At 41.7% G+C, this 14,459-nt stretch overlaps 1 protein-coding gene across 5 annotated transcripts in view; it reads right to left on the bottom strand.

Annotated features, from left to right (window-relative positions):
- Kif16b (kinesin family member 16B) overlaps positions 1–14,459 on the bottom strand; it is a 265,927-nt gene that overhangs the window by 203,218 nt on the left and 48,250 nt on the right. For all 5 annotated transcript variants that reach the window (XR_004770654.1, XM_035447150.1, XM_035447149.1 and 2 more), the window contains exons 5-10: positions 10,380–10,477; positions 9,642–9,751; positions 6,037–6,179; positions 4,476–4,644; positions 4,181–4,312; positions 2,906–3,081 (exon numbers count right to left, since the gene is read on the bottom strand). Coding sequence is in view for 4 of the 5 variants with exons in the window: in XM_035447150.1 (XP_035303041.1) it covers positions 2,906–3,081; positions 4,181–4,312; positions 4,476–4,644; positions 6,037–6,179; positions 9,642–9,751; positions 10,380–10,477 (828 nt within the window). In the remaining variant the exon portion in view is untranslated. The remainder of the gene's footprint in view (positions 1–2,905; positions 3,082–4,180; positions 4,313–4,475; positions 4,645–6,036; positions 6,180–9,641; positions 9,752–10,379; positions 10,478–14,459) is intronic.

Here is a 14,459-nt window from a genome sequence, read left to right as displayed (position 1 = left end):
AAGGAGTACAAACAGAAATGGGAGTAAGCGGGTCCTCACCTACATGCAATGAACCTACATTGATGAACCTCATAAACACACCTGATCCAAATAATACATACTGCAAGACTCCATATATATAAAGAGCAAAAGCATGCAAAATCCAAAGCTCTGCCTCAAATGGTCAGGAAGGTGGGTAGTCTTGAGAGGAGAGCGGATGGGAGGGTGGGCCCTCGCTGGAGCACAAAGAGTGACTCCTAGGGCATAGTGAAGCTCTATTCGCAAGATGAGTACAGGGAGAGGAGTGGCTTGGGCTTCTAAATCATGCATCTATATATACATGTTGCAATTTTTCTGTACTTATATATGCTTCTGTAAAAATTCTCTGTATACATTAACATACATATATACATATTTTTTCTGTGTAATAGAAGTAAATACATATCAGAATCTTTCTGGTTTATGAGATGTATTTTTAAAAGTTTGGCACATGATCTCTGCAATGATAGTATGCAAAATCACTAAAAATAATTGATTTTTATTTAGCTTTGCTTAAATAAACAATTCTAAAAATGGAAACTAAATTAACACTCTCAAAGAACTATAGGAGCATGGGAATAAAATATTCTAGAAATAGAGGAATGTTCTCAGAAAGATTTATTCATAATTATTTTAGAGAGAAATTGAAAGAAGAAGTGTGTGAGTGTGTGTGTGTGTGTGGGTGGGTGGGTGCACACATCTGGTAGGTCAGAGGACAACTTTGAGTGTTGGTCCTCAGGCACCTTCTACCTTAGTTTGAAATCTGTCTCTCATAAGCTGGAATTTCACAATGCATATGAGACTACTGGTCCACAAGCTCGAAGGGTTCTGCAAGTCTCCATCCCCTATCTCACTATAGCTAGGATTTACAGGTATTTACCCTCTCACCTGGCTCAATATAACCAAATACTCACCAACCACACCATCCTCCAGTCCCTTAGTCAGAGTTTGTTTTTAATGACACTTAAGAACATTTGTTTATTTTATTAATTATCACATTTAATTAAGTAGGTTTTGCTTATAATGTATCAAAGAATTATAGTTTCAAATTTTTCCTTATTTTGAATCAGACTCCCATGTTCACTATAATGCATGTTAAATTTATCAAAATCAATTCTAAATAGACTTTCCTCTGAGAGGAGGGAACCTCAATTAAGAAAATGCTTCTATAAGATGGGGCTCTAGGCAAGCCTATAAGGCATTTTCTTTATTAGTAATTGATGAGGGAGGGCCCAGTCCATTGTGGATGGTGCCATCTCTGGGCAGGTGGTCCTGGCTTCTATAAGAAAGCAGGCTGAGCAAGCCAAGAGAACCACCCAGCAAACAGCACTCATCCCTGACTTGTGCATCAGCTCCTGCCTCCAGGTTCCTGTCCTATTTGAGTTCCTGTCCTGACTTCCTTCACTGATGAACAGTGATGGAAGTGTAAGCCACATAAACCCTTTCCTTCCCAAGTTGCCTTTGGTCACAGGGTTTCAGGACAGCAATAACAACCCTAAGCCAGTGGGTAAAGGACTTGTCACCAAACCTGATGACAGGAAATCAAGCCTAGGAACTCACATGCTGAAAGGAGAGAACCAAATTCTGAAGGTTGTCTTCTGACCCCCATAAGGGTACCATGGTATGTGTATATCCACTCTCCCTCAACACGCTCTCTTACATAATCAAGTATATTCTTCAAATATTTTCCTTCACATATTAATCATTTAAAAGGCTTACTTTTAACACATAATAACACATCCAAAACATAGATAAAGGATTCTATAAATAGAAACAAGTATTGTGGTTCCTGATATCACATTCACTGACATACTGACAACTCCCATTCACACCAGAGGCCTGACATCACAAATGGAAGTATGTGCACAGGCCTGACACACACAAATGGAAGTAGGTACAACATTATTTTTAAGTGCAATGAAGGAGTCCTGTTTAACTGCAGTCTGACATCTTGTGGGAAAGGACTACCAGGAAGACTTCAGGACACAGGAAACTGAGTTTTCATTTTGACAATATTTCTATAGTTCAAACTATTTATGGGCTATCAAGAGTGTGGAGTGTCATATATTCTTACAGGGTGCTGAATGCTTCCCATTCACAGAAATGGGGTTGTTTAATGATAGACTTAAGATGTCCACACATGGCCTAAGAACGCGGGATGGAATAACTGTACCTTCATTTTATTTCTAACAGCAAGAGTTTAAAATACTAGCTCTGATTTTCTTTCAAGGGTGGCCTTTCTTCACAGTAGTACCTAAGCCATCTGGAACTTAGCTCACACAGTCCTCACGGAGAATAACCCTGCAAGCACATGCTTAGTCTGTGAGAAACAAAAGGACACAGCTTCTCTGTAATTCAGAAGATCTTGAAGTCAGTTTATTTCGATAATCATACAAGGCCCTGGAGAACATCACATCCAGGCCATAGACATGATACCAGAGGCACAACTGAGTCACCATAACCACATACGGCATGGCTAAAGTGAGACCAAGACTCAGAAAGGTATCCAAACACATCCCCTCTGTTAAAATACATTACAGTCATAAAACACATGGGAAGAATTTTGAATATTAATCTAAGCATCTAAATTTCTTTTTACTAATGGAGATTATGCCACTAATCCTATTGCATGCTAAATTTCCATCCATAATTGATAACTATTAGAAGGTTAATCATTTAAGGCTTGATGGATAAAATCTTACACCCAGAATGCATAAGGAATGCAAAGGCCAAAAGGAAGCTGATATAGAGACTGGCTAACTCATCTGAAGCTTTACTTAGCACTTATTTACTCAAATCAATACCACAGGATAATTGTCTCATTAAGATCTAGAAATAGATGCCATTACTCAAAGAAAATTATCTATAAATCTCAGAAAAACTCAACCTGATTCCCTTGAGCGAGCAGGGTTTTCAGCCTGGCTATTTCAGCTCGCAGCTCACGGATGAGTTTGACGTTGGCATCCTCATTAATGGTAGGCTTGTTGATGATGTTTTTGGCTCTATTTGCATAGCGAAGGGTACTTAGGGTTTCTCCATAATTGACATCAGCAGGTGAAATGGCTGTGAAGAATGAATACGAAAAATAATTCATCTAGCACTCCATGTTTCATTTAACACAAAGTTGGTTTGTAATTTAAAAGTCAGATCAACCCCAGGTCACAGGAAAGACTAAATATTCATTGCCACAGTAATGAATATGAAAAAATTGTCTAAGGTTTATAGGAAAGGGTGTTCACTATACCGAATTAAATGTCGTTTTGCTCCTCTCACATCTATAATCAGCCACTTGAACAACTTCAAGATAGGGTGTGAGATACCCCACACAGGGAAGGGTTTTCTAGGCTGATAACATGAAATTTCAGGAATGCACTTCTCCATTGAGCAGGAATTAAAATAGTTTTGCATTTCTGATAAAAACCCATCATCTGTAAAAGCCCAGAGCCCACCAATTTCTCAAAAGTCAGTAGGCTACTTAATTCTTTCCTTCTGGAAGCTTTGCTTAGTTTTACCCTGAAGCCCACTACCACTTCCACCTAACCGTTAAGACTGGGATGAATACATGGTTGTGTTCCCTTGATGCCACCAGTGAGTGCAGGACAAGGGCTGTGAAGAAGACACAGGAGGGAGAAGGGAAAAGGAGAAAAAGACAGAGGGAAGTAAAGCTGAGAGGTAACAAGTCCTGAGTTCCCCTTAGCACATCTCCTGTTCTACGTTTTTTTCTCAATCCTTCCTCTTTCACCTAATTGGTCAACTGTAAAAATAAAAGTATACTACTATTCCTATTATACTTAACACCTATGTTTTTCCTTTAAATTTTAAATTCTGCATCTACCATTTTAAATGAAAAAAAATGGGCTGTTTACTTTCTCTATGAAGGGTTCTCCTATGAGCTAGTGAAGTTCAAGCCTGCCTTGTACTTAAAGCAAAGAGAAGCTGAGCATGTCTGCCTGCCATTGTAGCCTCCATGATGCCCACGTCTACAGAGCTGCAAATTCCAAACTACAGATGTGTTACAATAGGTGATTTTCAAGACAGGAAGAAACATTTATTTCCTTAAGATATAAAAGATGCTGCATCCTAATAAGACACTTGCAACTTAAATATTTACACTTAATTCACAGCAAACACTGATGCTCAGAGAAATAATTTAAACTCTTACTGGCAATCATGATGGTTTTAGAGTTTCCTCCAAGGCTGTCTTTCAACAGCCAAGTCAAAACAGAATCCCTGTAAGGCACAAAAACTTGCTTCTTCTTCACAAGAGGGTTGGCTGCATCCTGAGATAAATCAGCTGCCAGGAAGAAAGAAACAGGAGATCATCCCAAAGTCTCTGCTTTTTTTAATTTAGCTCTAAAAGACCTGAGCACGCTGCCTGGGTTTGAGAGACAAACATCGAGTAGGCGTGTTCCGAGCTAACATAGACAGAATAGGGCAGGAGGTGACTTCAAGCCTACCTAAGGCAGAAATGACATTTCCCAAAGTCACCAGGGACTTGTTTATATTGCCCCCTTCCTTGAGTCTGACGCCAGTGGCACCGGTGGCATCTGCACGCTCACTTCCAGCAAGATCGACCAAGTGGATCTTGCTCACAGTTTCGCATGGCATTTCAGCATCGAATTTTGCCTGTGGAAAGACATGCATGTAACACTGAAGAGGACAAAAGCTCCCACGGTTTTCATGACCAAAGCCCCACCACTTTCCAGTCCCAGTGGAGATCTCTCAGGTAGACCTTTTGTGTTCATTTTGTTATTTTATCGGCTATCATAGTGATTATGAGAACTACCCAAATTGAACCGGACACAACAGAACTCTACTACATGTGACTCTCATGCTTTCTGAAAAACCAGTCCATTTGGCAAACCACTGTTACTCTTGACAAAAACCCTCAGGATTGGAGACCAAAACAATATAAAACCAGCCCCTAAAGAGACCTGGAAAAGAAAACTAAATAAACATGTAATTAGCTTTATCCTTCTGAAGCTCCAGCATTCCATACACAAAGGCTCTTCAGAACATGACTAACAGACAGTTATGTAACATATCAGTTGATACGGTTTAATAAAACACACATCTTTAAAGATGTGAAGTATCAAATGTAAATTCCCTTGCTCTGAATCCTAGTAGATGTTTATATTTCCAAAGACCTTTAACCTATGTTTTTTAAATTTTTAGCCAAATGCAACAAATAATAATAAAAATAGGCTTTGATGGACATATAAACCTCTTAAAAACTATAGTTAGCTACATACTAGCATCCACCAGAAAACTGAAGAAAAGCCAGTAAGCTGCCATAATGCAAAGCAAGGCTCTAACCATGCTATAGAAGGACATGGAGAATGCCCAGAGAGCTTTCAAATTGGTCTTGGAGAGTCAACTTATTTTCCTGCCCTCTGATCCTCAAATTAGTAGAGGGCTGCTTCTGCTGAGTTCAATGTCAATGTGGACAGACAACTCCAACTCCTAACACTTGAGAAAGCCCTGAAGACTTGCAACTGTGTATACCTGTGGTCTGGCTTTGGTAACAGACTACTTCCCCTCAGCCACTCCCAGCCACCTTCAAGACACTGTCCACCACCTGAGCAGAATGAATTCTTACATTAGTGCCTCTGAGTACTCACTGTCCTCTCATCATAATCTGCATCACCAGAACCCTTGGTGCAATAATGGACTGCACCCGTTTCTCACCTCGGCCTCCAGCTGCTCTGCCTCAAAATCCATTATCTCCCACTGAGTTTATAACAATGAAAACTTTTGCTTAATTAGGCACAGGGTGAGTTTTTCTTATGCCTAGAACAAGGTAGAAGCTTGCGAAATATTTGTAAGGATATACATCAGGACTTTTAAATCACTGTGAATGCAGAAAGGCTGAGCACACAGCTTATGTTCAACTCTAATTAACAAGGAACTGACAGTCACCTTTGCTTGCTGCTGCTCCTGGTGCAACAATGATCAGCTGGTGCTAATCAGCAAGGAAAGGCCTGAGGGATAGAGCCTCTGCCCCATGGCTGCCGTTACCTGAGTGAACTTGATGGTGAAGATGGCGTGAGACCTGCTACTGAAGTCGTTCATCCCCGTGGCTGCAGTGGTCCGGTTGATATTCCCCGCGTCCATTAGTTCTTCCACATCACTGTAGTTCTGGACTAAATGCTTGGATAAATCTAGAAGAGAAAGAGAAAGGGTTGAGGAATCCTTCTGTTATGTAGTGGAGGAAATAATAACTTCCCTCTAAGAATCATGCCTGACTGAGCATCTGCCGACCTGGTTGCAGATCTACAGAGTGGTGGTCTGTAATGCAGTCAGGGAGCTGGACCATTCGGTTGGCCTCAATGCACCTCAGCAACCTAATCTGAGTGCCCATTACACTCCATTACACAGAGTGCCTAGGATAAAAGTCAGCTATAAACAGCAATCTCTTAGAAGCAGTCATGGCACAAGTAAGAAGAATATGAAAGCTCCACCCCAGGAAGAGTCCCACACATACATGCCTCACCCTCCTGCAAAACCTGGAAATATTTTTAAACTCTAAAAGTTTTTTAATGTCTCCTTTTTCTTGAGGGGAAGGTAGCTCTCAGGGTTACACTATTTAGGGCTCCTCTGCCTTTTCCCTAGAGCAAACTCTTTCCTTCTCTTCTATCAGGTAACCAATGTTCCCAGATTCCCTATACCCTTCAAGACAATCCGTATATACTAAGGCAGTTTCATATATGTAAAGTCAGCCCCCACTCCATGCACATGGTAGCATGGGGGGGCGGACACATATGAGGTCCTCTGATCAATCCCTTGAACCACAATAAAATGATTTTTAGAGCAGCATATCATGAACATTGTACTGCTTCCTGCTTTTTCCTTACATCCATCTAAGGATGCTCAGTAACAGTTAAGGTGACCTGGTGTTCATTTGTAAGGCTGCAGAGAAATGGCTGTACCTCTGATACACAATCAATTTAACCAGCCACCTTTTGAGACTACAGAAGTTGTTTTTATTTTATTTCCAAATACAAGTAAGGACTGTTAAAATATTGTGTGCATTGGTCTTTTCAAATGTATGGGAATGTGGCTACGAAATAAATTCTTGGAGGCAGAACTGCTAAATCAAAGGACACTGGAAACGCTGACAAATGCTGCAAAGCTCTCCTCCACAGAGGGCAGTTTGCTGCAGTGACAGTGAGGATGTGAAGCACACTTGTCCCCCGTCCCCTCCCCAGCACCCTCTCTATCCACCCAGAGGGTGACAAGCAATGCCTGTAAGGGCTTTTTGCTTTTCTATTATGATGAAAGAAGCTGAGCAATGTTTCTCCCATTTCAAATACACCCATGGCTTGGGGTGGTGGTGGCTCAGGGTGTTTGTAGCTCAGGGTGATGGTGGCTCAGAGTGGTGGTAGTTCAGAGAGGTAGTAGCTTGGGGTGGTGGTATAGACCAACGCCATAGAGCATTTGCCTGGCATGCTCAAAGGAGACCCTGGGTCTGATTCCTAGTACCATTGGGAAAAAACATTATTCTTCTGTGGCTTCTGGGTTTTAAGCCAAATTTTTAAAACCTTTTCTTCCCTAAGATTCTGGGGGGAGGGGGGAAACACCCATTGTACATTGTGATCCTGTCATTATTTAGTATTTCACATGTAAATCCTTGACTTAATTTTTCAAGTATTTTGGTATAAAAGTTGAATGATGACACTTTATTTTTTCTTTTCAGATAATCTATAATCCATACTCCCCAATATTTGAATAATGCATTATTTGATATTTTATAAGGATCATAAGAGGTCAATAGATCCAGATGTTTTTACCCTGTTTAATTATTCTGTCTCTTCATTTATCAGTTTTATATGTTTTAACATCTGCTATAACAAAGGAAAAATATAAAGCTTCTGTTAGACTAAAAGCAATAGGTATTCTATAACACTTCCAAAGCATGCACGCGCGCGCGCACACACACACACACACACACACACACACACACATAGCTACACACCTTGCTCTGGAGAGGTAGAACACAAATGCAAATGGGATCTTAAAATATAGATGGGTCCTGTGGGCACGTTGAGGACCTCAAGGTTTAAAAAAGGGGAACTAAAAGAGGCACATCTTCAAATCTATGTCCAGTTCCATTCTTGATAGCAAGGAAACATGCTTCATGAACAATACCATAAGAAAGCATGTTTTCATACTCCCTTAGGCTACTCCCCAGCAGTTACTCAGTTCCCTTAGGGAGAGCAAAATTAGCCTCCTAACAAGCATGACCTGAAACCCAATGTGTTACTCCTCTCACTTCGGTGATTAAAAACACTTGGCAACGAGACTTAAAGGACAAAGGACAAAAGGTTTATCTTGGCTTACAGTTAAAGGGGAGACAATCAAACACAGTGGTGAAGGCATGGTGGCGGAACTAGGAGGCACCTAGTCCCTAGTCGAATTGTGTCCATAATCATGAAGCAGAGAGCCAGCAATGCTTGTGTTCATTTTATTCAGTCTGTGTCCCCAGAACAATGGAATGGTGCTACCCACATTTAGCATGAAGTCCACCTACCTCAACTAATGAAATCTAGATAATCCCTCATAAACATGCCCAGAGATTTGTATCCATGGTAACTGAAAACTCACATGGAGTTGACAAAAAGATTAACTATCACAGGCAGCGTGACAAGGGCCAGCTCTCTACACCACATTACAAGCAACACCCTCCATGACTTAACTGTGCCTCAGTTAGTGTTGGGGATAGAACCACCACTAAGAGACCAGAAATTTAATAAATTTTCACAACCATGGCCCAAGAACCCCAAAGTGCTCACATCAGAATGCTATAACTTAACACCACAGGACAGCATCCCAGAAATGGTGCCCAGATCCTTTGACCAGCGCAGATCTTAACTGCATGCCCTTGGTTTGCATGGTTATTAACTGCATGACATAGGGTATACAACTGAAGTTATATGCACCGAGGCTCAAGCTAACCTCCCAGACCTGTACTTAAGCCAGTATGGACTGTACTCTTCCTTCACATGGCATGATTTACATGCCAGGAAACTATATACAGAGAAACCAACCCAAAACATAAAAGTACTTCTAAATGGTGACTGCTATTGCTTAGCCTGCTGTGCCCCTGTACTATACTCAGTAAACTACTATGCCTATTTTAATCTAAGGGGTGAATTCATTCACTGTCTGGCAGACCCTTCCTGACACTGTAGAGGTAGGTACCCAGTCCACCACAGTTATCCTATCACAACACATACGCCAAGAACGAAGAGGGAACACCTATGGAACTCTTCTGACAAACAAAAGGCCTGACACTGTCTTGTACCGACAGTCACTGAGACACACAGGTTTTGAGTGGGTGAGACTTGCTTATCTTGTTGGAAAAGATGGAAAAACCAATTTCCAGACAGTTTTTTAAGGCAAAGGAAATGATGGCTAGGCTTCATAAGACACCTAGTGAAGTATAGACTCACAAAATGAATAGCACAAAATGGTGGCTCCTGGTACCTTTACTATAATAAAATTCCAAAAGTAAACAACTTTTTAAATCCTTACCATCACCACAGCTTTGTATCTTTTTTATTTTTACAATTCAAAAAGAGATCAGAGGAGTGTATGAAGAAGACAAGAAACTTCCTTCTTACCCTCAACGTAAGGTCCTTCTTTGGGATGCTCACGGACTCTTAAGTTAAACATCTTAGATGACTTCCGCCTAAGTAGGTCTCTCACACGCTCGTTGTAAATTTCTAAGTAGCTAAAAGTTTTAAATAGAATGAATTTTAGAAAAACTATTTTAAGACATTAATAATAACAAGCACAACACGCATGGCGGCGGCAGCCATGTGCATCTCTGCTATGTACTTTACACGCAGCATCTCACTGAATCCCCCACTTTACACATATGACAAGAAAGGTCTATTGTGCTTTAAATAAATCACACAGAGTCACAGTCACCAAGAGGACAGGTGGCTCTGAGCACTACAGGTGGACACAGCTCTGCTAAAGACTACTGGAAAGACTTGGTGACAAAAAGGAAAAGGTGCTCCATGCATCCAGGCTGATGTGAGGGTGAGACGCACAGGGTCTCTCATGGTGAGTAACACAGACATTTCTTAGCCAAAAGAGGGAGACTAATTGCATGAGCTCACAGAAGCCAAAGGCTCACTCCGTCTGAGAGAAAAAAATTGAACACCAAAGCTTCCATCGAGCAATGATATTTCATGCCCAGACTGTACCCAAGGAGTCTCCTTTCTATTCCTCACTAACAATAAGTTCAGGTCAGGACGGGGCAGGCTCATCCCTCAGCAATCTGCAGCCTCAATCTTGTCTTCAACATCCCTGTACAAGTCAAGCAGCCTGGGGCCCTCAGGTCCTGGCCCTACCTGACTTCTGTCCTGAAAGAGGCTTCATCCCATCTGGTGGTTTCATTTATCCGACTGAAGAGTGCTTCACAGATCCGAGGTATTAAACCAGAATCGCCCTGAAATGGAGAAGAAGAGTGTCATAACTATCACTCAAACTAGATTCAAGGAGATAATGAACTTGAATTTTGCTGGCATGGACCCTAGAGGCCAGGGTGTCAATCAAGCCCAAACCTTCCACCAAGAGCCCCTTAGGACTGCTTCTTACACTGAAATGAAAAGATAATACCTTCTAATTTCTAAATGCTATGATTTGGATAATTTACATTTATCAGATATTAAACCAGTAAACACTGGCTTGTAATGATAAGGAAACTTGATCTCTATCAAAGAATATAGTTTATAATAAGGAATAAGTCTTAAAAATATCTGGCTACAATGACAATCTATGCTGGAGAGGATGTGGAGAAAAAGGAACACTCCTCCATTGCTGGTGGGAGTGCGAACTTGTAAGACCACTCTGGAAATCAGTATGGCGGTTGCTCAGAAAAATGGGAATCAGTCTACCTCAAGATCCAGCCATTCCTCTCTTGGGTATATACCCAAATAGTGCATGTACTTACAACAAGGACATATGTTCAACCATGTTCATAGCAGCATTGTTTGTAATAGCCAGAACCTGGAAGCAACCTAGATGCCCCTCAACTGAAGAATGGATTGAGAAAATGTGGTACATCTATACAATGGAGTACTACTCAGCAGAAAAAAGCAATGGAATCTTGAAATTCGCAGGCAAATGGATGGAACTAGAAGAAACCATCCTGAGTGAGGTAACCCAGTCACAAAAAGACAAACATGGTATGTACTCACTGATATATGAATTTTAGACATAGAGCAAAGGATTACCAGTCTATAATGCTCTTCACCAAAGAAACTAGGAAACATGAAGGACTCTAAGGGATAAATGGTCCCCAGGAATGGAAGTGGTATGAACTCCCCGAACTAATTGGGGGCATGAGGGTAGGGGGGAAAGGAGCTGTTACAATAAGAGCAAGAGAAGAGGAATAGAGGAGAGGAAATGGAGGGGCAGAAACATTGAGTTGGGGGAAGAATAGAGGAAAGAGAGCAGGGTGAGAGATACCATATCAGAGGGAGCCACTATAGGTCCGAGAAGAGATCTGGAACCAGGGAGATCTCCAGAGACCTACAAGGATGACACAATCTGACAATCCAGGCAATGGTGGAGAGGATAACCCAAAAGCCCTTCCCCTAAAATGAGATTGATGACTTCTCTTTATGCCATCCTAGAGCCCTCACCCAGTGGCTGAAGGAAGCAGAGACAGACATCCACAGATATACACTGAGCCGAAATCGGGAATTTAGTTGAAGAGAGGGAGGAATGAAGAACGAAGGGGTCTGTACCAGGTTGGAGAAACCCACAGGAACAGTTGACCTGAACAAGGGAGAGCACATGGACCCCAGATGCTGTCTGGGAGGCCAGTACAAGACTGATCCAGACCCCTGAACATGGATGTCAATAAGGAGGCCTCTGCACTCCAGGGAGCCTCTGGTAGTGGATTAGTATTTTTCCCTGGTGCAAGAAGGGACTTTGAGAGCCCATCCCACGTGAAGGGTTACACTCTGGCCCTGGACACATGGGGAAGGGCCCAGGACCAGCACAGGAAGATTTGGTGGACTTTGCAGAGCCCCCGTTGAGGGCCCTACCCTGCCTGGGGAGTGGTGGGTGGATGGGGTGGGGGTGGGGGAGGAAGGTTGGGGGTGAGGGGAGGGAGAGGGAGAAGGGACTTGAAATAAGCTTGTTCCCTAACTAGAATAAAATAAAAAAAATATATATATATATCTGGCTAAATGACAAAGCAGGGGTAATACATTCCATATAGAAAAGAAATACTAACCAAAAAAAACCTTCCAATGTCCTTCAGATAGGCATCTTAAAATGTAGGTGGCAGAAGCACACTGAACTATGGGAGACAGGCTTCTTTTGGTATAGCAATCCCCGTGCTTCCTCTTAGGAAGAGCAAATCCATTGCATCACTAAGCAATGTGGGTATATAATCATAGTTCAGTACACATAAACAAGCCTGTGGGCAACACTCTGTGGACTGGCTAGTTTTATGTCACAGTTGAGAAAATGCCTCCATAAGGTCAGGCTCTAAGTGGACAAAAGGGGCATTTTCTTAATTAGTGACTGGAAAAGTTCCAGTTCATTGTGGGTGGGGCCACCCCTGGGATGCTGGTCCTGGGTTCTATACAAAAGCAGTCTGAACAAGCATGGGGAGCAAGCCAGTAAACAGCTCCCCTCCATGGCCTCTGCATCAGCTCTTGCCTCCAGGTTCCTTCACTGTCTGAGTTTCTGTCCTGACTTCCTTTAGTAATGAACTACAATGTGGAAGTGTAAGCAAAATAAACTCTTCCCTCCCCAACTTACTTTTGGTCATGCTGTTTCATCATAGCAATAATAACACAAACTAAGACACTATACCAGACAACATGCTCTCACTAGGAAACCCAGACCTCAGAGCACCCATGCATTCTTGGCCAGTCCTTTCGGACCTCCACCCAGCTCATCCTCTAAGAACCGAAGAACTATCATTGCCGCAGCTTTAAGGTATTTTTCCTCTTTGCATCTACCATTCAATTGGTCCAAGCTGTTACCAAGGAAAACTGATACTTCCACCAAAAGTTTTCCTTCTTACTTTAAAATAAGAAGATAGAATACTGAACCTGTACTTACCCACAAGGGCATAGAAAAAGCACCTGCCATTTAGGAGTGTTTTTTAAATGTCTTATATAAAGTAGCTAGTGGCCGGGCAGTGGTGGCTCACGCCTTTAGTCCCAGCACTCAGGAGGCAGAGGCAAGCAGATCTCTATGAGTTCAAGACTAGGCTGGTCTACAAGGGGTAGTTCCAGGATGGCCTCCAAAGCCACAGAGAAACCCTGTCTCAAAAAAACAAAAACAAAAAAAGTAGCTAGTGAAAAAACTGACATGCAACTTTCACTTTTAGAGTTTTTTTCCCCAAAAAATTCAATAAGAAAACAAAAAGAGAAAAATAATAATTAAAGTGCAATGGAAAATATGAGGTATAAGCTCTCTCTCTCTCTATCCTCCCTCCCTCCCTCCCTCCCTCCTTCTCTCTCTCTCTGTCTTTCTCTCTCTCTCTCTCTCTCTCTCTCTCTCTCTCTCTCTCTCTCTCTCTCTCTCTCTCTCTCTCCCTTCAACCATGATGGACAGCTCTGTGCCTTATTGTCCATGTAAATGGGTTTGAGAATCCGGGTTCCAGGCACGGAAATGGTGTCCTTAAGAAGATTTGTTCCCCTCCAATACCGTGCTTCCATGGACCACCAAACCTTGAGCACTGAAGACACCGCTGTGTCTGGGGCAGGGGGCCCTAAAACCACTCACATCTAGAACACAGCACAGGTTTGGCCATACTGAACAGAGTTCTCACTGCCCCATGAAAAAGAAAATGAAATATGCATCACTGTCTAAGTCTTAAGTACTTGTCTGTGGGCTGTTTTTCCTTTTTTTTTTTTTTTAATAATTTATTTCTGTTGTTAGAGACCCAATCAGGGCCTAAATATGCTGTGTAAGTGTTCTACCAATGAGCTACATTCCCAGTCTCTCTCTTTCTTTCTATCTGTCTGTCTCCCAAACTTCATCAGGGCTGGTCTGAAGTTTGTGATCAGCCTGCATTATGCATTAGCCTCCCAAGAAGCTGGGATTACAAGTGTATGCCACCATGTCCTACTATATCTACATTTCATTTCTCCACATTCTGATATGAACACAGCACAGTGCCTGTTAAATTACATTAATTACTAAACTGCCAATGCTGTGTTTATAACCATATAAACTGTAAGGGCTCTGTAATGCCAACTTTTACATGTATTTGCTGGACTTATGTAACACCTTTCCATCAAAAAGTTAGATTTTCCTTTTTACACTATTCTTAGGAAAAAATGTTCTGAATAATTTTAAAAAGAACAGACTTTGGTAATTTTATTCAAACTGTTATGCTGGCAGAAAAGAAGAATAAATTACTTTCTTGATAAGATTATAAGGCCTTTAAAAGAAGAAAC

Source organism: Cricetulus griseus, chromosome 6 (genome assembly GCF_003668045.3).
Source record: "Cricetulus griseus strain 17A/GY chromosome 6, alternate assembly CriGri-PICRH-1.0, whole genome shotgun sequence".
Taxonomy (NCBI): Eukaryota; Metazoa; Chordata; class Mammalia; order Rodentia; family Cricetidae; genus Cricetulus; species Cricetulus griseus.
Note: the sequence above shows the minus strand (reverse complement) of the source record. Positions and strands in the feature narration are given on the sequence as shown.